Source organism: Schistocerca piceifrons, chromosome 6, assembly GCF_021461385.2.
Source record: "Schistocerca piceifrons isolate TAMUIC-IGC-003096 chromosome 6, iqSchPice1.1, whole genome shotgun sequence".
In the NCBI taxonomy this organism is placed as follows: Eukaryota; Metazoa; Arthropoda; class Insecta; order Orthoptera; family Acrididae; genus Schistocerca; species Schistocerca piceifrons.
Genome location: NC_060143.1, coordinates 324,112,027 through 324,135,258, shown reverse-complemented (window position 1 = coordinate 324,135,258; position 23,232 = coordinate 324,112,027). Strand labels below are relative to the sequence as shown.

The 23,232-nt window shown below is 41.3% G+C and overlaps 1 protein-coding gene across 12 annotated transcripts in view; it reads left to right on the top strand.

Moving 5' to 3' along the window:
- Positions 1–4,402: 4,402 nt before the first annotated feature.
- The window catches only part of LOC124803088 (mitochondrial ribonuclease P catalytic subunit), a 148,135-nt gene continuing 129,305 nt past the window's right edge, over positions 4,403–23,232 (top strand). For all 12 annotated transcript variants that reach the window (XR_007017203.1, XR_007017201.1, XR_007017202.1 and 9 more), the window contains exons 1-2: positions 4,403–4,795; positions 14,127–14,352. Coding sequence is in view for 7 of the 12 variants with exons in the window: in XM_047264230.1 (XP_047120186.1) it covers positions 4,593–4,795; positions 14,127–14,352 (429 nt within the window). In the remaining 5 variants the exon portion in view is untranslated. The remainder of the gene's footprint in view (positions 4,796–14,126; positions 14,353–23,232) is intronic.

Below are 23,232 nucleotides of genomic sequence, written 5' to 3'. Positions count from 1 at the left end.
CCATACATCATGGTACAGATGGGCGCAACAACATGCCAAATCGACTGCTAAGGAATGGCATCACATTCTCTTCACCGAAAGGAGTCGGATATGTGTCCAAGCAGACAATTCTCGGAGACATGTTTGGAGGCAACCTGGTTAGGCTGAAGCCTTAGACACACTGTCCTTCTCTAATAATATAAAATATTTAATTACATAGAATTTAATATTTTACTACATAATAATTTATTCTAATCTAAAAACCTAAGTAGCTACAATCCTTGGTAAATATGTAAATTAAAACAATCAATTAATATTAATAAAATAAAACTTACAGGTATATATATTGTATATATACAGTATTATTGATAGGAACGATCCTATCTATTTTATCAAATTCCTGATTGTTTGTATAGGTTTAGAGATCAACTTACTTTCACTCATTCCACTCTTAACAAGAAATAAAAATATAGCAATAAATGAATCATCAATTAAATATTTATTGTCCAAGCAATATTATTGACATTATTACTACTTCCAATTCTACTGATTCAAATACAATACCCAATGGGGTGGGCAACAGAATTTGTCCAGCAATAATAATTACATCTAGATTATTATTAAAATTGGAGCCCCACCATTTCACTGGAAGTTTAGTCAAACACAGTTGGACCTAAATTGGAGGAAATTAATTAGTCTGCCAAATATAAATTTTATCTCCATATGAACACAGCACAAATGTATATACACTGACTGGTAGTTTACTCAAACACATTTACAATTACACCCTTGTTGTACATACCTATGAAAAGTATCTGTTCCTCCTTCACATACTTCTTTTTACATTTGTAGCAACAACTATACTGCACCATATCTGTTACTAATACTCAAAGTGCAGAAACTTGTATAAAACAAGGCGAATGTATGTAATATTCAAGTTTCTCTATTACTACAAAATGTAGACATGTAGTGTTCCAAAAACACATGACTAGCCCGGTTTGATGTTGAGAACATGCCATGAAACATGTGCAGTAGGCTATGCTTACTCCACAGATATGTATAGTCTATGGTACCATCAGCTATTAAGATTATGTATACTTTTGATCTTGATATAAAAATTGCACTCACATGATTTGAAAGTGCCTCAATGGATTTTTTTTCTGTATACACTAAATAACTGTGGACATTAATAATAACGATTCTATTTATTTGGTTTCTAACATCATTGGCGCGCAACATAAAATTGTTCTTCGAATCTTTGATTGTATATACAGACAGCACATCTTGATGCCGATCATGTGAGCTGACCAGTTGGGCTCAGTTAGCTTGGGGTCTGGATGTCACAGCACTTCTTGGTGGCAAACAACTAAAGCTTGCATTCGCCTTAGGACAAGGAACTGTTTGATTTATTCTGTGCAAAATTCAAAATTGTTAATTGCTGAAGTTTTAATTTCATGTAAATTGTCGATATGCCTAAGCCACTTAAGCAGCTTTTAAGATCTATAGTTTACCACACAAAAATCCTCAAAAATATACCCCACAACTAAATATGTAGTTAAGTTTATATTCTCCCCAAACTACACATATTTTTCATGAGATAAATACTCCATTTCTTATTAGCTTAATTCACTAATTCAATTATTTCTGTGTGTAGAGGACTATGCAGATACATTAACCTCAATACCATGTTTATCGCCGATGGCTGCACAAACATCATGGACATTGGTTTGCTTCATTAACCTGGACCTGAATTTGATCTTTAAGTGGCGAAGCTGTTTGTACTTCTGTCGCGAAGTGCTACAGCAGTTTTAAAATAGGGATATGTTTCTATGTAATATTCCTTTCAGCGGAACAGCACAACGACTGTAGAAATTATATTTCACAGTCCTGAAGGTGGAGAAGTCTTTTATCGATGTACTGATCTGGAATGGAGAATCAGAAACAGCTGAAAGATTTTGTGACGTAACCTACTTAGCTCAATGAGTCTATTATCAGAGCAAAATCTACACAATACCAGTGTTTACGTACTTTTTATAAATGTTTGAAATATTTTGAAAGTTGAGCAAACTATTTCTATAGTCCATAGTCTCCTAGTCTCAGTAGTAGTGACATAGAAAATTTACTTTTTAAAGATAGTTAAGATGAAGGAATTGCCTATAAGGTACACTGTGTTGCAGGAATTCAGGATTACTAAGACTACTTTAATACAATGGTATGAGTTTAGAATAAAAACTGACTGTGCAGTCTGATTGGCATTAGAGTTTTACTGATAAAGAAAAAGCAAGTGAAAATTGTCACTCCTGATGACAGTGAATTAAAAAAGTAGGTGAGGCAAGTTGTATAAGCATATTTTTAGTGTGAGAACCATTTTAAAACAGGTGACAGTATGTCTCTTTGATATGATTTGTAAACTTATAAAAGCCTCAGAAACGAGATATTAAAATTGCATATACAGCAAATGAGACATTCTATACGAGGTTCTTCAAATAAATATTTTTCTTATTTCATCAGTTTTGATTTTGATGAAATTTTTTATAAATTACACAAATGAGAAGCAGAATACTGGGTATGTAGGAAGAAGAACATTTTGGTATCATTATTTCCGTAATTTTCTGGGATAGTAAGGTTTGAAAAATTCATGATTGCAAATGAGACAGAAGGATCTTGAAATGTAATCTGTAATTTAAAAGAAACCTCCTCCAGAAATTTGGATTATTGTGCCCGTACCTTAGTCAATTTGGCGATATAAGCTTTTACTACTGCCCTATGCCACAGTGCGCTAATTGCGACTATATTTTTCCATTTTCCAAATTAAAGTTCTATTAAGATAAACAAACGCACAAAACCAAAACTCGAGAACAATACACAGGAGACTACTGCAAGCTTTCGCTGTTTGCCACTGGAAAGCGCTTTGAGCTGCAAACCCGAGGCCAGCTGATCGCAACTGATCGACTCTCCCGATCAGCACCAAGACTTGCTGCCTGTAGACACTAATGAAACTTCGCAACACAGTCTAACCACAGTCTAACATAACAGTCGCGACACTCACTGCTGTAAAAGTTGTTGCCGTTTGACAGATGGAGCGACACTAGCGCTCAGAGCGGCAGGTAAGGTGAACGTCAGACGCGTCGTAAGCATGATGTTTGTTTGCATCCATTTCCTACGTAATTTGCTAATTATTCGAGTTAGTTTCTTGCCTCCAAGAGTTTGTGTAGTATCAGAAGGCATATATGTTTCTAAAAATGATTCTAAAATAAGCGCAAGTATGGACAAAAACCATGAATAGTGTGGCAAGCTACAACACATTCGTGAAGAAACACTTGTGACATTGGACAGAATTGCGGCTTACCACGTTGATATCAAAAGAATATAAACACACAGATTCACATGTAAGAAGCACAGACATGTACCTCTACATGCAAAAGCGATGGACAGCTCGTTTATCGTTCTGTAGGCCTACTGTGTGTTGTCATTGTCACTTGTTTCCACGACCTTCATCTTTATATTATTCTAAGTGGGACAAGCAACTGACAAATAGTGGGAGAAATATGCTGAAAACATAATGAGCTGATTACATTACATTTCACGAAAAACCAAATATTTGAATAATTTTCAAACAATCTGTCTGTAGGCACTTTCCTTGTCCCATAATAGTTTCGCTCGAAGTCTAGCGATCTGCACATTCTGACACTTCACACGCTTTTGTAAGACACGAACAGCTGCACTTAATCTAACCACTTCATCGTCAAAGCAGGTCTTGTGTTGATGATTCTCACGAAGCTGGCACTAATAAATGGAGAGTTGAACTAGCTGCTTCTGTGTCATATGACTGTTTTACAGCTTTAGATTCACTGTCGAATCTTTGTGGCAGTTTCTTCTTCATCGTCAGTTGAGGTGGCTTATTTGGAATGTCAAACAGTGTGGGTACTGCATTCCACACGAGTTTGTTATTGTCTGCGTTCATGACCTGGTTTTGTTCGAAATGTAACGAATAAAACCTAATATTATTATACAGGTAAACCGGGTCTTTCTTCATAAGGTCTTCTCGTCTGCTATTAACTAGCCATTTTTTTCCTCCTAAAACGAAACATTCATGATTTATACACATACATTTGCAAATGAATCCTGACGATACAGTTTAGTAACATGATGGTATATACCTCTCAGGATCCTTAGGAAACCTAAAAAAGACAGATGTGGTGTCTTCTTCCTATTGCTGCTGCAATTTATTGCGCTACAAACGCTCCCGATGGTAAAAACCATTGTATAAATCAAAATAAACAATCACTATTCGCTTTCACGATCGCGCCGAACTCACAGTTCAACCTACCGGCCGCTTGGAGCGCTGCTGGCGCTGAAGGCAACAAAATCGAGGCGAAGTGTCGCGACTGTTATGTTAGACTTTGGTCTAACGTATAACTGTGCTTTGCAATGTTGTAATTGGTCGTCGGACGATTCAGAAGTGAAGTTTGTTTGTAAACAAACGAAGAGGTGGTGTGTTAAGAAGTAGGACTTGTGGCCTATAGTACCAAATGTCATTGTTTTTGTGGCAAAAGCAATACAGTTAACGGAATATCATTTCAAAAATATATTCTTAAAGTGTGCTTCCAGTGATGTCGAAACGATCAGTGGTATGGTCAGCAAAGTTGATCTTGCAGCACTTCATCCGAAAAAAGCTGTTCACGAGAGATGTTAGCAGTTTCTTTTCCGGCGCTAGGAAGTGCGTTTATATTAGTAGTGCCTGTTATGTTGAGGGACGCAGAGAAGAAAGTGCTATCAGCAATTTTAATCCATCACGAGTAACAGCTCAACAAAGGTGATGAATAGATTTTTATGTTTTATTGTCTTCCAATTGCGCTAGTTTTTCATCTTATGCAAATGAGATCTATTCCTCTTAAAAAGTTCAATCTACGGAACGAACGTTTTGCACTATCAGTAAAGTCTCTCAAGAAAGATCAGTATACTGTAATGAGAGGCACTGTTAGGAATAAAAAGACTCGTTAAAATAGTAGCGACAAATTTTATGACGTAGGGCCTACTGACAAATGAAAATATGGCTGAAAACAGGGCAGCCGCTTAGGAGGCTTTATAATAAGTTGAGAGTAAACGTGTATGACACTATGAATTTGTATTTGTCAAGGGAAACTTAGGCTGAGCTTCAATATTATCAGTATATCAGAAGTTACAGATTCACAAGTAAGCAATAATTTCTTCTGTGGTAACTCTATACTTTATTATATACATCTATTTGCCTTTTAATAGGGATAGGCATTATCTCCCTGTCTTGTTTTTAGTATTTGTGACAATGTGAAAGGTGATCCTGGAGAAAAAGTCATAGAGAGAATTAAGTCATGCTTGCAGTTCTCTCTATAACATTATCATCATTGCTATACCAATGCCAAAGAGTTTGAAAATGGATTGGAATGCCTTCAGAAAAACTCATTGCGCCACACTAAATAAAATCATTGCTTCTACAACAAATTATGAGGCAAAATAACTTTTTTGGCTAGTTAAAAGCATATTCCGACATATGAACAAGAGTATTTGAAGAATTACATTACTGCAATCTACGTCCATTAGAATTTTCTTGCTGGAGTCAAGCCTTGGTATGCCTCTTGCAGTTTTTCCCTCACGTACCGTAACTATTCTTTGATAGATTACAAATGCATCCTACAAACCTATCCTTTGTTTCAGTTGAGGTGGGCCACAAATTACTGTTCTCCCTGATGAGATTCAGTACCTCTTCATTAGTTACCTGATCTACCAATCAAATTTTCATTATTCTTTCGGATCACTAAATTTAAAAAGCTACTATTTTCTTTTCATCTATACTGTTTTTCCTCCACTTGCAGTTCTTCACACAAATATTCAGAAAAATTTATATCAGAAGTTAACATATATTTTTCGTACGTAAATTTTTTTCTTGGTATTCCAAGTCTGCAAATTATGTTACCTGTGTTTCTGCCAGTCTCAGTTATTTCATAACCCAAACGGCAAAACTTATCTACTACTTTCAGAATCTTGTTTTCTAATCTTATTCCCTTGGCATTGTCTGATTTAATCTGAGTACATTTCATTATCTTTGTTTTTACTTTTGTTGATGTTCATCTTGTAAACTCAATTCAACACAATATCCATTCTGTTCAACTGATGTTTTGTGCCCTTTGCCATATCACACAAGATTACAATGTCATTGACAAAAAAGTCTTGATTTATTCTCCCTGATATTCAATTCCTTTTCCAAATTTCTCCATGCTTTCCAGTACTAATTACTCTATGGACAGACTAGATAATACATGTTGATAGAAAACAATTCTGTCTCACTCCCTTTTCAGTTACTACCTCTCTTATACCTTTCAACCTGCTTCATGCTGTGATGAAGTCTGCAACAGGAACACTTCTGGGGTTAACTGTAAAATTAAGACCCTTGCTTTGTATTTTCAAGGTGGTTGTTGACGACCGTGCGATCATCCTCATTGTCACTGATTCCTTACTGTTGCACTCCACTAGGGACCAGGAGGTGCCATCAACTTGGTCCCAGTCTTGTCTGTTTAGAGAGTTTGCTATAAAAATGTGTAGAGGCAGCAACTCTCTGGATGTCACCTCAGCTTGGTTGTGAATGTTCCATACACACTACCTGACCAATGCTAAGCTCTCTCGATGTTTGATTCTGTTGGCTGCTGATTAACTGATTGAGTTTATGTCATTAACTTATATTGCATGACGTCAAGCTGAAATTGCTCATAAATTATGGAAAATATTCTCACCCCATGAAATGCCAGGAATAAATTCATCATCTTGTAAAAAGATCAGTAAATAATAGAGGGAGCGCTTTGTGATGACATTTTATCTTTTGTTTGTTGTCATTTCAGCCCTCCTGTGATCTAGGACATTCTGTTATTGTGGCATACCATGTCAGGCTTCCCGCCCGAGGTCTTGTGCCCGCCAGGAGTGGCTGTGATGTTATTTTCAGGTCACTGATGTGCAGCAGAATGAGGACACTTACAGTGTTGTCAAACTGAGTGAGAAGGAATTCAGTGCACCTTGAAAGTACTGAGCAAGGGTCTTAATTTTGCAGTTAACCTCAGAAATGTTCCTGTTGTGGCCTTTGTCAGAGCAATGGACCAGGTGGCTCTGAAACTTCTGGCCAGGCTCAAGAAGTCTGATGAGAGACATGTAGGGTGCTCACCAAAATCAAGCTCCCTGAATGAAATGTCTATGGTGATGAGAGGTGGGCTCTCAGACAACCCCGGGAAGATGAAAATATTGTGGTTTTAACAGCAGATAAGGGGAATGCTACAATCGTCCTATAGAAGGCATATTATGACAGTAAGGTGTGAAAACTTCTGGATGACCCAGCAAGCAGACCATTAGAAAGGGATTCCATAGATAAGGTGGATAAGAAGTCCAGAGCTCTCCTAAAGGGAACCGGCCATCCAGAGAAGATTGTTAAGCAGCTAAGAGCAAAAGCACAGTACCAAACAGACTTTATGGCCTGTCTAAGATGCACAAGGAAAGGGTTCCTCTACATCCAGTAGTCAGCAACATTGGCACAGCTAACTACCTTATAGCTCAGCACCTTAAGAACATGCTCTTGCCACATGCTGGAAAGTGTGCCCATCACATTCGCTACTGGAGGATTTCTTACAATGCCTCAGACAGCTACAGATCACAGACTCTGACGTCATGGTCCATTTCAATGTGGTCTCTGTGTTCACCTGCATACCACTGAATGATTCACGTGAATTGATTGGAGAGAAGCTCAACAATGCTCTCCTCCATTTAGGCAAGTATTGACCTCAATGTACTTCCTATGTGGAGGTCAATTCTATGAGCAAATGGAAGAGGTGGCAATGAACAACCCTCCTTCACTGATGGTGGCCTATGTCTCTATGGAGAGATTGGAAGAGGAGGCACTTACATCGGTCCCAGATCAACTGAAATGCTACTTTAGGTATGTGGATGACATCTTTGTTATGTGGCCCGACAGGAGGTAAAAGGTCGATGCTTTCTTGGACCACCTAACTCACGCCACCCTAACGTGGAACGCTAGTAGGATGGATTACTTTCCCATTCCTAGATGTAGTAGTCAAGAAGAAGGCAGGTGGTACCTTTAGTGTACCGCAAACCCATTCACACTGACTTGTACCTGCAAGCAAAAAAATAAATGGTGAACTTTGGTTCATCAGGCACGAATTCTGTCAGATTCTTATAATTTGGTGACAGAGACAGAACATCTACAATCTGTGTTCTACAAAAATGGGTACTCTTCTCAAGATGTTCAAAAGGTGCTGTGCCCTGTTTCTCACCATACATTCCTGTAGAAGTACAAGAAGAAACGAAGAAAGTTGCATATTTGCCATATGTGGGGCTGATATCACTCAAAATCAGCAGAATTCTCCTCAAACATAACATCAAGAGCATTTTCCATCCACCCACCAAGATTAAGGCTGTGCTAGGGAGTGTGAAGGATTATCTGGGTCTACAGAAACTGGGTGCATTCACATACCACGTGAATGTGGTATGGCGTACATTGGCCAGACGACTAGGGCCATTGACATCAGGTGCAAACAACACCAAAGGTACACCAGACTGAGATAGGAAATCAAATCAGTGATTGCCAAGCACTGTTTAGAACTAAGTCATACTGTTAACTATAGTGATTTCAAGATTCTAACACAAACATCAAGATACTGGTACATCATCATCAAAGTATCTATTGACATTAAGGTCACAGAGAATCTCATTAACCGTGGCACTGGTTTACAGCTCTGCTCTGCCTGGAACCCAGCATTTGATCTTCTGAAGACGCAATGGAGGCAACGTCGAGGCCCCAGGGGAAACAACTATGAAGGTGGAGCTAGAGAACACTTCCAAGTACATGTGACAAAGGGTGTATATAAAATGGTACTTCAGACAACATACTTGATACGTGAGCATATTCTACTAAGTTTAGAGTGACAATTAGAACACCAGCAGCCTGAAAATAACACTGCAGCTGCTCCTGACAGGCACGGGCCTTGGATGGAACACCTGACATGTCACGCCATGGTAACAGAATGTCCTAAATCACAGGCTGGAGACAATCAGAAGGTAAAATGTCTAGAATACTTGGACGTCATTCAGAACTTCATACAGCCAGGTAGACAACAGAATAACAACAAATTACAGCATTCGGAACAGCCGCGGCTAGAAGAAAACTGTACAGTCACTGCCATTGGTCGGCACATACCACGGACAGAACGCTGTGCACAGCGCAGACCACAGACGGAGCTCCTAGCACAACATGGGCATAAATACAGGACACGTTGCTCACTGGAATCAGTATCAGGCAGCATCTGAGGTGACTGTGGGTCACACAGTTGAAATATCATTCAAGAAAGATGCGAATAACCAGTAGAAACTGGATTGTAGTAGTTGTATAGAGATGAAGAAACTTGTACAGGATAGACTGGCTTGGAGATCTGTATCAAACCAGTCTTCAGATTGAAGACATCAACATCATCTATAACAACAACGCAACCCCCCCCCCCCCATCTACAACATTGAATATGAAGGACAAATGCCATAAGTCTTTTTGACCAAAATTTTTCTCATGGACTGATGTATTGCGCTTGTGATATCATTAGGCTTTTTTAAATGTGTTGCCTTCAGTTGTACATCTGCTGTCCCAATCCGACAACTGGACAACCCGCCAGAAGACATGGACATTGATGATAGCTGCAAGGTGGCGCCCCTATTATATCCTATGAGTGCTGCTGTCAGTGCCACAGTGCTGTGCATGGACAGTGCCAGCCTATCAGTGCTCAAGGGGGCCTTATAAAGCTGGCAGCACAAGGGCTCAGAAGTCAGTCAAGTTTGGAATGCGCTCTTGTATCATATGTCGTACCCGACATTGTTCAGTTCCTGTTGTTGCTATGTCTAGGCTCTTGATTTGGTTCACTCTTCAGACTTGCCATTCTCTCATATATGTCCATAGCTGTTGTCGTCTTTGTAGTTGTCCACAGGTATTGTCTTTCTGTGGTTTTGGCAATTCACTGTCGATGCCCTCGTCCAGCTGGCCTGCATCTTCCGGTCATTTCGGGTTCCAGTTACAAGATTACACTTGTCACTTGGACTTTAAACCAGTCCTGCACACAGGACAGGACTGTGGTTTGGTGATATCTGTCTAGCAAGCATTGGGAGTTGTGTGTGGCACACAATGACTTGGTGGAGTGGATTGGTAGAGTAGGATACCACAGATGCAGAAGGAGACTGCAGCAAGAGGGTTATGAGTGCAGAATGTGTGAAGTATGGCTGCAGTCACGATGAAAAGCTGACAGAGGTCTCCAGAGGCCATCACCAGGGATCGCCTAATAACATTTACTGACAGCTTGGTCACAGTGTTTCCAATCCCGATTGTCAGTTATTGGCGAGATAAAGGTTAGAGTCTATTCTGATATGGCTAGTACTGTACACTTATTCCTCAATTATTTGAATAACCAGACAAGTTTTATTGACGTAGGAGATGAAAGGGAAATGATCTATTACATACTCAAGATGATTTTTGGCGACATTGAAGAGTAAGGTTACAAACACTACACATATTTGAGCAAATTCAGCAAGGCAGGCACATGCCAATTAACATTCAATGACTGTCATTCAGCATCCAGAAGAGGTTGTCTTTGTGTAGGATTTCTTACAACTGTGTTTCTTTAATTGAGTCATACCCAACCGAAAACACAATAATGTCAAGCAGTTTATGCATGATACATACCCACTAGACTTCTGTTGTCATATAAAACCATCAGAAATTTATTCTGCACTTTAATTTCAAGACCCTCCCATTTCTTCAGTGTGTACACATTGGTTTCAGTCTTATTTTATGCTATATCAGTTTCCCCACACTTTATGATTGCAGACTGACACACCATGAGTGAGAAGCCTTTGCTGTATGTAGTGACACATGGGTGAAGACAAGTTAAATGTCTTTGAAGTCAAACATTAAGTATTTAGAATTTGATCATGGCTTGTACCATCAGCCACAGAAATTGGTGGGGGCAACCTATTCAGTTAGGCTGTGTTCACCCCATCTAGCATTTTGTGCTCACTTACTTGGTCACGAGGGGCTCGAATCCCTATAATGGAAGGATGTGTGTGTGTGTGGTACATGCAGAACAGTGCACTGGTACAGTTTCATGAGACTGTTCGGGAATGTGTAGTTGTGGTTCGCCAATACTGTGACCTCCCAGGACCCCCAACTTCACACTGTTAGCTTTTTTTATGTGTATATGTGTGTGTGTGGGGGGGGGGGGGGGGGTGAGAATACATGGTTGCCACATGTTCTGGAAATCAGGGAATTTCAAACATGTCAGGGGGGGGGGGGGAAATGGAAAAATCTCGTTCTTGTCTCACTAGATGAAATGGTTTATTTACTGAGATGTCATGCATTGTCGTTGGCTGGGCAGAGCTGATTACATGCACTGCCTCCCTCATTCCTACTGATTCTCCCCTTTCTACCACTCCCCTGAGCTTGCAGTCAGTGTTGCCACCACTTCTTACCACTAGGCAAGCAGCTGCAGATGGGAGGCAGGGAGACGCGGGAAGTGGTTTGTTTGGATCTGATTCTCAGAGATTGTTAACAAAGCAGCTGGAGACGGTGTTGTGACTGTGTGAATATGTGTATGCTCTCATTTTCTGACAAAGGCTTTGGCAGAAAATTTAGTTTGGTTATCGCCGTCGCAGACGAATGCTGGTCTACAAACAATTGGTCAATATTACTGGCACCTATGGTACTGTTCCAGCACCAGGTACGAGTAAGAAGATAACAAATCTCAAGAAGATTGCCTCTTTACCTGTATTGTCAGGTCCTAATTACTTTTTAGGACTTAAATTGAATTTTTCCATTTCAAAAGCATCTGAATCAAGTACTATAGGTAACGGTGGGATTACCTTTGCTGTTGTTGTCTGTCATGCGGCCCAACGATCATCTTTAGGTGAGTTGCTACCTACCCTCATTAGTATTGACTCTCAAAGCATTTGCACAAGTTATCTGTTGCATGGATTGATCACAGCAGTCTCATTTCATCAGCTTGATGACTGTGACTTGTGAACAGGTGGCTGCACGAGTGGACTTCCGTGACGGGCCAAAACCTCGGGCCATTTCTGCGGGTACCTCTGACGGGTCGGACCCACCGATCTGGAGTCCAGTGATTCCCATTAGTGTGCAGGCCCTGCCCGTTAGATCTAGTCTCACCAATCTGCCTGCAGGCCGGGTCTGATTGTGTTTAGCATAATGTGGCAGATTTTCGTGGTTTATCCAAGAACCCAGGACTGTGGTGCTCCTTAGCAGGCCAGAGGCCACAGATGGTGGATTTCAGGAATTGCGACTGTCTCGGTGCCAGTGAATTGTACAGTGTTGCATTTTATAGAAATTTTATTCTTCATCCTGACCCATAACTTCTTCACTTTTGAAGGCCAGACATACCAACAATTAAAGGGAACAGCCGTGGGTACCAGGATGGCCCCCTCGTACGCCAACCTATTCATGGGTCGCTTAGAGGAAGCCTTCTTGGTTACCCAAGTCTGCCAACCCAAAGGTTGGTACAGATTTATTGATGACATCTTCGTGATCTGGACTCAGAGTGAAGAAGAACTCCAGAATTTCCTCTCCAACCTCAACTCCTTTGGTTCCATCAGATTCACCTGGTCCTACTCCAAATCCCATGCCACTTTCCTTGACGTTGACCTCCACCTGTCCAATGGCCAACTTCACACGTCCGCCCACATCAAACCCACCAACAAGCAACAGTACCTCCATTATGACAGCTGCCACCCATTCGACATCAAACGGTCCCTTCCCTACAGCCTAGGTCTTCGTGGCAAACGAATCTGCTCCAGTCCGGAATCCCTGAATCATTACACCAACAACCTGAAAACAGCTTTCGCATCCTGCAACTACCCTCCCGACCTGGTACAGAAGCAAATAACCAGAGCCACTTCCTCGTCCCCTCAAACCCAGAATCCCCCACAGAAGAACCACAAAAGTGCCCCACTTGTGACAGGATACTTTCCGGGACTGGACCAGACTCTGAATGTGGCTCTCCAGCAGGGATACGACTTCCTCAAATCCTGCCCTGAAATGAGATCCATCCTTCATGAAATCCTCCCCACTCCGCCAAGAGTGTCTTTCCGTCGTCCACCTAACCTTCGTAACCTGTTAGTTCATCCCTATGAAATCCCCAAACCACCTTCCCTACCCTCTGGCTCCTATCCTTGTAACTGCCCCCGATGCAAAACCTGTCCCATGCACCCTCCCGCCACCACCTACTCCAGTCCTGTAACCCGGAAGGTGTACACGATCAAAGGCAGAGCCACGTGTGAAAGCACCCACGTGATTTACCAACTGACCTGCCTACACTGTGATGCATTCTATGTGGGAATGACCAGCAACAAACTGTCCATTCGCATGAATGGACACAGGCAGACAGTGTTTGTTGGTAATGAGGATCACCCTGTGGCTAAACATGCCTTGGTGCACAGCCAGCACATCTTGGCACAGTGTTACACCGTCCGGGTTATCTGGATACTTCCCACCAACACCAACCTATCCGAACTCCGGAGATGGGAACTTGCCCTTCAGTATATCCTCTCTTCTCGTCATCCGCCAGGCCTTAATCTCCGCTAATTTCAAGTTGCCGCCACTCATACCTCTCCTGTCTTTCAACAACTTCTTTGCCTCTACACTTCTGCCTCGACTGACATCTCTGCCCAAACTCTTTGTCTTTAAATATGTCTGCTTGTGTCTGTATGTGTGGATGGATATGTGCGTGTGTGCGAGTGTATACCCGTCCTTTTTTCCCCCTAAGGTAAGTCTTTCTGGTCCCGGAATTGGAATGACTCCTTACCCTCTCCCTTAAAACCCACTTCCTTTCGTCTTCCCTCTTTCCTGATGAGGCAACAGTTTGTTGCGAAAGCTTGAATTTTGTGTGTATGTTTGTGTTTGTTTGTGTGTCTATCGACCTGCCAGCGCTTTCGTTCGGTAAGTCACCTCATCTTTGTTTTTATATATAATTTTTCCCACGTGGAATGTTTCCTTCTATTATAATAATATATTATTTGTGAGATATATATATGTAGTGTTTGCTGCCTCATAAAGCTATCTGCAGTCCACAGGAGCTCCTTATCCAAAATGCAGTGAGCAGAGATGAGCCTTTTACACTGGAGGAGTGGTCGTCATTATGCGAGGAAATACTGGTCAGCAAAGGCAGACTGAAACCTACAACACTGGCCGCATATATAATGTCACAGTGTGTCAGATCCAGTAATCTAAAAGTGGGTCTATCGTTGCTGACATACCTGGAATCCACAGCTTCTGGACCAAACCTTGCGACAGTGAGCACATTAATAAAACTTTCAAACTTACAGCATGCCTCATTGTTTCTCTAGGAGGAGCTTGAGAAGTGTTTGCTATGAAAGATATTTTTGACACTTATTCTCCTCTAAACACCACACATTACATCTCTGACAATTCAGAATGATATAGTTCTTTTACAGAATTACTTCAGTTTAAAATAAAGGTTACAGTATATCCTTTAAAATGGCATATTCATTGTGGGACATTTTCTTTCCTTTTAGAAGTAAGTGACTTGCAAGCTTTTGTTATAAGGTTGTTAGATGTCAATTTCATCCAAAAACTGTAATTTGCATCCAACTTGTGTTTACAGTTGGAAATATCAATGTGTGTCCTGGATTACATATGCAGTGTATGGAAGCATGTTCAGCCATTGGCGTCACATTTCCTGACACACCAGCGTAGCAGTGTATTAAAAATTATGTGTTTTGGAGATATAATTAATATGGTGTATCACTTTAACTCTGCATTTTCATAGTACTCAAATACAAATATGAAAACCGATAAGTATAGCATGTTTGCTTCCCAAATACATGAGTCAAATGGGGGCTGCTTGGTTTATTTCTCTCAGCCAGTTATATCAAAGGACTCATGAAGGAATCGAATATCACTGCTGCATCGCCCAAGTTCACAAACACCCCATTTCGGAATAGAAAATGTGAAAAACATTTAGCACGGATGACACTAACATACATCACATCAAAGATCTCTCCAAAATAAGTCATATTTATTACAGTCTTTTGTCACGAAGTGTTGGGAAATGTGATGTCAGCAGCTAAATATGCTACCTGCAGATCTTATCTTGGAGTTAGCTTTAGTTGTTATTTAGTAGCTGATTATGAAAAGGAAAAGGAGATACAATTTGTAACATTTTAGGAAACTTTGGCACCTTAGGGGATATCCATTAATTACGTGAGGGGTTTTGCTTAAAATTTGGACCCCCTCACCCCTAAAAGTTCACAATTTTTGGATTTTTTCCTTTGGTTGCACTGTGAAACCTTGCTTCTTGCCAAATTTTATGATTCTTGGTCAACAGGAAGTACCCTACAGGTTTTTGATGAGTGAGTTTTCGAGTATCAAAATATGTGACATAACTGGTTGTATCTTTTGATTGTGTTAATGTTAGAAGCTTCAATTTTTTACACCATCAAGGGGGATGTGGACCTTACTATGTGACATAAATTTCAACCTGATACCTCTACCCATTCCTGAGAAAAATAGTGTTTGATAGTCAGACAGATGGACAAGCAGACAGGCGTATGACAGATGACAGACAGCAAAGTGATCCTGTAAGGGTTCCGTTTTTACCAAAAAGTTGACCTTTTACTGGTAGATTACATACAGTAAATGTCATTCATGTATGTCTACATTTACAGACATAGTTCACAAGCCACCTTTGGTGTGTGGTGGAGGGTACCCTGTACTATTACTAATTGTTTCCTTTCCTGTTCCATCTGCAAATAGAATGAGGGAAAAATGACTGTCTCTATGCCTCCGTACAAGCCCTAATCTCTCTTAATCTTGTCTTCATGGTCCTTACGTGAAATGTACTTTGGCGGCAGTAGAATCTTTCTGCAGTCAGTCTCAAATGCCAGTTCCCTAAATTTTCTCAATAGTACTCCTCAACAAAAATAGCAGCTTCCCTCCAGTGACTCCCTTTTGAGTTGCCAAAGAATCTCAGTAATACTTGCTTGTACTTTGAACCTACCACTAACAAATCTGAATTGCTTCCAAGTCTTCCTTTAATCCGGCCTGGTACGGATCCTAAACACTCAAACAGTACTCAACAGTGGGTCAAATTCGTGTCTTATAAGTGGTCTGCTTTACAGATGAACCACACTTTTCTAAAATTCTCCTAATAAACCAAAGTTGACCATTCACCTTCCCTACTGTAATCCTCGCTTCCCATTCCATTTCATATTGCTTTGCCATGTTATGACTGTATAGTTAATCGGCATGACTTTGTCAAGCAGAAAACTAATAATTCAGTACCGGTTTGTTTTTCCTTCTCATCTGCATTAACTTACTTTTTTCTATATTTAGATCTAGCTGCCATTTATCACACCAACTAGAAATCCTACAGTCACAGACTTCTGAAGGTAGGATGTTTCCGTAAACTCAATGTCCTTCGTTTCCTTGCCCACTCCTCTTGGGGTGCGGACCGTTCCCTCCTTCTCCGTCTTTATCGTGCTCTAGTTCTGTCTCGCTTGGACTATGGTTGTCAAGTTTATGGTTCAGCTGCTCCTTCCACACTGCACGTGCTGGATCCAGTCCACCATCGTGGTATCCGTTTGGCCACTGGTGCCTTCCCTACTAGCCCTGTTGATAGTCTCCTGGTTGAAACTGGGATCCCCCCCCCCCCCCTTTCTGTTCGGCGGTCCCAGCTTCTGGTGTCTTATGCACTCGCTATCTGTTCCTCTCCCACTCATCCTTCCTATTCTATCCTGTTCCCAGACCATGGACGTCACCCACCTGATTCCCGCCCTCGTGCGGGTTTACCGGTTGGGCTCCGCCTTGCGTCTCTTTGCTGTGATTTTCAGCTTCCTTCTTTGTCCCGTCTTCCTCGCTCCCTCCCCTCCACCCCCCCTTGGTTAGTTCCTCGGCCTCGAATTCGGATGGATCTCCGCTGAGGTCCGAAAAATTCCATCCCACCGATGGTGTTCCGTTCCTTTTTCCGCCAAATTTTATGGGAGTTTTGGATGCTGTTGTTTTTTTACACTGATGGCTCTAAATCTGCTGATCATGTGGGCTTTGCCTTCGTGTCCTCTGTTGGAATAGAAAATCATCTGCTGCCACCTACATGTGGGGTGTTTACTGCGGAATTGATGGCAATTTCCCAGGCCCTTATCTTTATTAAACAGTCCCAACACAACTGCGTTTTGCTATGTACAGACTCAATGAGTGGCCTTCTGGCTATTGACCGGTGTTTTTCGCGCCATCCCGTGATCTCTGCCATACATGACTATCTCGCTGATATTCACCGTGCTGCTTGTTCCATTGACTTCCTTTGGGTCCCTGGCCATGTGGGTATCCCGGGTAATGAGCTCGCTGATCGTTTGGCTGGGGGAGCAGTCACTTACCCCCTGTTTTCTGTAACCCCTCCTGCAGCGGATTTACGGCTTCACATCAAATCCCACTTTGCACAGTCATGGGCCAATTCTTGGGAGGCTACTCCCCTGTCTAATAAACTTCGTGCGATTAAGGTGACACCAGGCCCGTGGCGTTCTTCCTTTCGCCTCTCCCGAAAGGACTCGACCGCATTATGTCGTCTCCGCATTGGCCATACCAGGCTGACCCATGGTTTTCTTTTGCGTGATGAGCCACCCCCACTTTGTGTTTGTGGAGCCTTCCAGTCAGTAGCCCACATTTTGGTTGAATACCCCCTTCTTTTGGCTCTGCGTGCTAAATACGGGCTCCCCCGCACTTTACCTTTGATGTTGGCTGACGATTCCCGGATGGTCTCTCTGGTTCTTGGTTTCCTCCAGGAAAGTGGTTTTTATTCTCAGTTTTAAGGTTTTTATCTCTCTCTGGTGTTGGGGCAGGGCAGTGAGTGTTGGGGTATCTCCCACTGTAAGCCATGTTTGGAGATTCCCGACTCACCTCCCTGACCGAGATCCTCTTTTCTTCCCCTTTTACTCTGTTTTTATCCCCCCCCCCCTTTTTTTTAAAAGGGTTGGTTCGTCTCCTTTTCCCATACATACTTCTACATTCTAGTGGTTGCACCTTTTAAGTCGCAGGTGGTCTTGCCTCTGCTGCTTCAGAGGTGGGATATTTCCTGCCTCTATCATAGCGTTAGGTTTCCTCTCTTGCTGACTCATCTCATTTTGTTTTTACCATTGACAACATGACTGCCCTTTCACATGTTTTGCCCTTTTATTGTTCTGACTTTCCTGAGATGTCACACTAGCGGAATGGACCACATTTGAAACAAGGGACTGATGACCTTGCTGTTTGTTCCGTTAAACCCCAAACAACCAACCAACCAACCAACCATCCTACAGTCACTCGACGACAACACCTTTCCACCCACTACAGCATCATCAACGAACACCCACAGACTGCTTCTCACCCTGCCTGTCAGATCATTTATGTATGTAGAGAATAACAGGAGTTCTATCACATTTTGCTGGGGTACAATTGACAATACCCTTGTCTCAGATGAACATTACTTGTCAAAAGACAACATTGTTTGCACCTTCCTTTGAACCATATGATTACATAGCTTATCAATCTCTTGATTAACATGATCAATAAGAGAATTTTTGAAACTTCCTGACAGATTAAAACTGTGTGCCAGACCGAGACTTGAACTCGGGACCTTTGCCTTTTGCTCTCGTGCACACAGTTTTAATCTGCCAGGAAGTTTCATATCAGCGCACACTCTGCTGCAGAGTGAAAATCTCATACTGGAAACATCTCCTAGGCTGTGGCTAAGCCATGTCTCTGCAATATCCTTTCTTTCAGGAGTGCTAGTTCTGCAAGGTTCACTTTTGACTTGTCAGCATGCTGCTTAATGTATGTATTGTTAACGTTTTGATGCAAATTCATAATGACCACAATAATGCCAGCTTTATGAGTTTCAGAATAAAATGACTGACTCACTGACCTGCAGTGATTTCGACTTGTGTGGCCCGAGAACTACTCAAATGAAATCCAACACTTGTATGGCATTTGTTTGAAGTCATGGAATCCTGGGCATGCACAGGTGTGAACCATTCAGTTCAGGGAGGCAATAAATATTGGTGGACACTTTAATATTGTCTATAGTCAGGATTAATGATACTGGGTCTCTCTCCTATGAGTCAGCAAACACATTTTCTCTGGTGTTTTGGCAGATATTTGCAATTCCATTTCCGCATTGTGCAGCAGGAGTCAACCCAGACAATTACTGCTTGTCACGTATTTCATGTGATGCCTAGTGTCAACGGAAAATGTCAGTTGGTTTCCCATTAAAAAAAGAAAAATGTGAAATTGGAATTTTATGTGCCCATTAGATAAAGTGCTCTAATAATAGTCCAATAGTCATTTCATTAATTTATATTTAAAGGAACAATAAAACACAAAGATTAAACACCAATCCAGCAGCAATTTTAGTAATTCTGCATGTTTGGTGGTAGCAGTCAGTGTGGGCCAGAGCAGTGATGTCACTGTTGGAGTATTGGTTATTCTTCGTGTTTTACTGCTCTGGTTAATACATATCAGTAAGGTGAATATTGCACTAGACTAATCTGGGAACACTTTACCGAATGGGCAAGTAATATTGCACTGTAAAAATCAGGAAACAAACAAATACTTTCTGCTGACACTAGGTGTCACATGATTAATGTGATAAGCACCATTTGTCTGGGCTGACGCTGTCTATATAATGCAAGAACGAAACTGCAAATATCTGCTGAAACTCCAGAAAAAAAAATGCATTTGACTATTGATAGAGACCCCCTGTATAAAAACAAAACGTTATCCATTATAATAATGTAAATTCTCTTAACCAAAAAGTTGACAAGAGATTTTCAGTGACCTGCCCCCCCTTTTCCCCTTTAAATGAAATTTGGTGAGATTTTGCTGGAATCCTCCATTTGTATCTTGAGCTCAGGTAATTAATGGATGTCCCATTAGTTCTGATTGGTAAATATCATAGCCTTCCCCAGTATGGAAAGAGATTTACTGTATGAAAACCAATATATAGGAGTGCATATAACAGAACCAATGCCATAAATCATAGAAATGGCTTATAATGTCTTTTTAGTGATAATATTTTGTTGCTGATGTTATTTATGTGGTGAATTTTGAGTCTAAAACTGGTACAATTGAAGAGTGATTTCTCATGATTTCGCTAACCTCTTGCTTAGCCAGATGTAGCATTACAGCATTACAAAGCTGATCACAGTGAGGAAATACTATGGTTTTAGCAATTGCTGTCTCATGTATATAAAAATGGCAATTTTGGAGTCTTGTCCCCCCCCCTCTCCTTTTCCCTTTCCCTCCCTCCCCATCAGATAAATTTTTGTGAGTGCACATGATATCATGGTATACTGGTAGCTGTTTTTCCAGTTCATCATCTTTGAATCAAAAAAGCAAGGGGCAGATGATAATGGGTGAAGGAAGTAAGATTATTAAATGTTAATGTCCAATACTTAGTATGGTCATTAGAGACTGAGCAGTAACTATTTAGGACAAAAATGCACAAGAATATTGACCATGATCTTCTTCGATAACTGTTTCAGCATTTTACTTGCAATTATGTATGAATTGTTTTTGTTGTTTTAGTAGTTTAATTTACAGACACAGATACAGGTGTGTCTGAAATAAAACAATTAAATAATGAAAACAAAGGGTTCAAAAAGTTTTTAAAATTGTTTATGTTTTTGAACAATAGTCTGAACATTTTTGCACCCCTAATGCCGAAAATGGCATCCATTTTTCATCATCAGATCAGGTTTCTGTGCTAATTCACTTCCAAAAAAACCTGCGAGCTTCGAATGAAATGTATTAAACTTTTGTGACATGACCTTTGTGTTTTTTTAATATTCCTTCACCAAATTCATTTTTTGAGAGGGAAAAATCTTTTTGTCAGTATGAGGGGCATTCAATAAGAAATGAACACTTTTTTTCGTCTGAAAGCAAGTTAATTTTGTGTAGGATCCCACTACATCAGATTATTCCCCACTCTTTTGGCTATAGAACCCTATTTTTCAACATAATCTCTTTGCAATGCAATGGCCTTATGCCACCTTACTTGGAGGCATGTATGTGTGCACAATACTGCTCTACTGGTCGAGGTGCTGGTAACCTCGCCATTGATGCCCATAAGCCCCAGACACACGCACTACTAATTGATGTTGGAACCAATATCTTGCTGCATCAGTAACCTCCCTATCATTCATCTATTGCTTCCTGCAGAGTGCTTTCTTCATTGGGCCACACAGATGGAAGTCGGAAGGTGCGAGATCCCAGTTGTAGGATGGAAGAGGAAGAACAGTGCAGTAAAGTTTTGTTTGCTTCTGTCAGGTGCCCTGACTTGCGTATGGCCTTGCATTCTCATGGGGAAGGAGAGCTGTATTAGAGGTTTATTAGAGGTTTATTAGAGGAAGCCTTCTTGGTTACCCAGGCCTGCCAACCCAAAGTTTGGTACAGATTTATTGATGACATTTTCATGATCTGGACTCACTGTGAAGAACAACTCCAGAATTTCCTCTCCAACCTCAACGCCTTTGGTTCCATCAGATTCACCTGGTCCTACTCTAAATCCCATGCCACTTTCCTTGACGTTGACCTCCACCTGTCCAATGGCCAGCTTCACACGTCCGTCCACATCAATCCCACCAACAAGCAACAGTACCTCCATTATGACAGCTGCCACCCATTCCACATCTAACGGTCCCTTCCCTACAGCCTAGGTCTTCGTTGCAAACGAATCTGCTCCAGTCCGGAATCCTTGAACCATTACACCAACAACCTGAAAACAGCTTTTGCATCCCGTAACTACCCTCCCAACATGGTACAGAAGCAAATAACCAGAGCCATTTCCTCATCTCCTCAAACCTGGAACCTCCCACAGAAGAACCTCAAGAGTGCCCCACTTGTGACAGGATACTTTCCGGGACTGGATCAGATTCTGAATGTGGCTCTCCAGCAGGGATACGACTTCCTCAAATCCTGCCCTGAAATGAGATCCATCCTTCATGAAATCCTCCCCACTCCACCTAGAGTGTCTTTCCGCCGTCCACCTAACCTTCGTAACCTCTTACTTCATCCCTATGAAATCCCCAAACCACCTTCCCTACCCTCTGGCTCCTATCCTTGTAACCGCCCCCGGTGTAAAACCTGTCCCATGCACCCTCCTACCACCACCTACTCCAGTCCTGTAACCCGGAAGGTGTACACGATCAAAGGCAGAGCCACGTGTGAAAGCACCCACGTGATTTACCAACTGACCTGCCTACACTGTGAAGCCATCTATGTGGGAATGACCAGCAACAAACTGTCCATTCGCATGAATGGACACAGGCAGACAGTGTTTGTTGGTAATGAGGATCACCCTGTGGCTAAACATAGCTTGGTGCATGGCCAGCACATCTTGGCACAGTGTTACACCGTCCGGGTTATCTGGATACTTCCCACTAACACCAACCTGTCAGAACTCCAGAGATGGGAACTTGCCCTTCAGCATATCCTCTATTCTCGCTATTCGCCAGGCCTCAATCTCTGCTAATTTCTAATTTCAATTTGCCGCCGCTCATACCTCACCTGTCTTTCAACAACATCTTTGCCTCTGTACTTCCCCCTGGACTGACATCTTTGCCCAAACTCTTTGCCTTTACAAATGTCTGCCTGTGTCTGTGTATATGCGGATGGATATGTGTGTGTGTGCGCGCGCGAGTGTATACATGTCCTTTTTTCCCCCTAAGGTAAGTCTTTCCGCTCCCGGGATTGGAATGACTCCTTACCCTCTCCCTTAAAACCCATATCCTTTTGTCTTTCCTTCTCCTTCCCTCTTTCCTGACGAGGCAACCATTGGTTGCGAAAGCTAGAATTTTGTGTGTATGTTTGTGTTTGTTTGTGTGTCTATCGACCTGCCAGCGCTTTTGTTTGGTAAGTTTCATCATCTTTCTTTTTAGATATATTTTTCCCACGTGGAATGTTTCCCTCTATTATATTCATATATATATATATATATATATATATATATATATATATATATATATATATATATATATATATATATATATATATATATATATATATATATATATAACTTACCATATGAAAGCGCTGGCAGGTCGATAGAAACACAAACAGACACATACATACACTCAAAATTCAAGCTTTCGCAACAAACTGTTGCCTCATCAGGAAAGAGG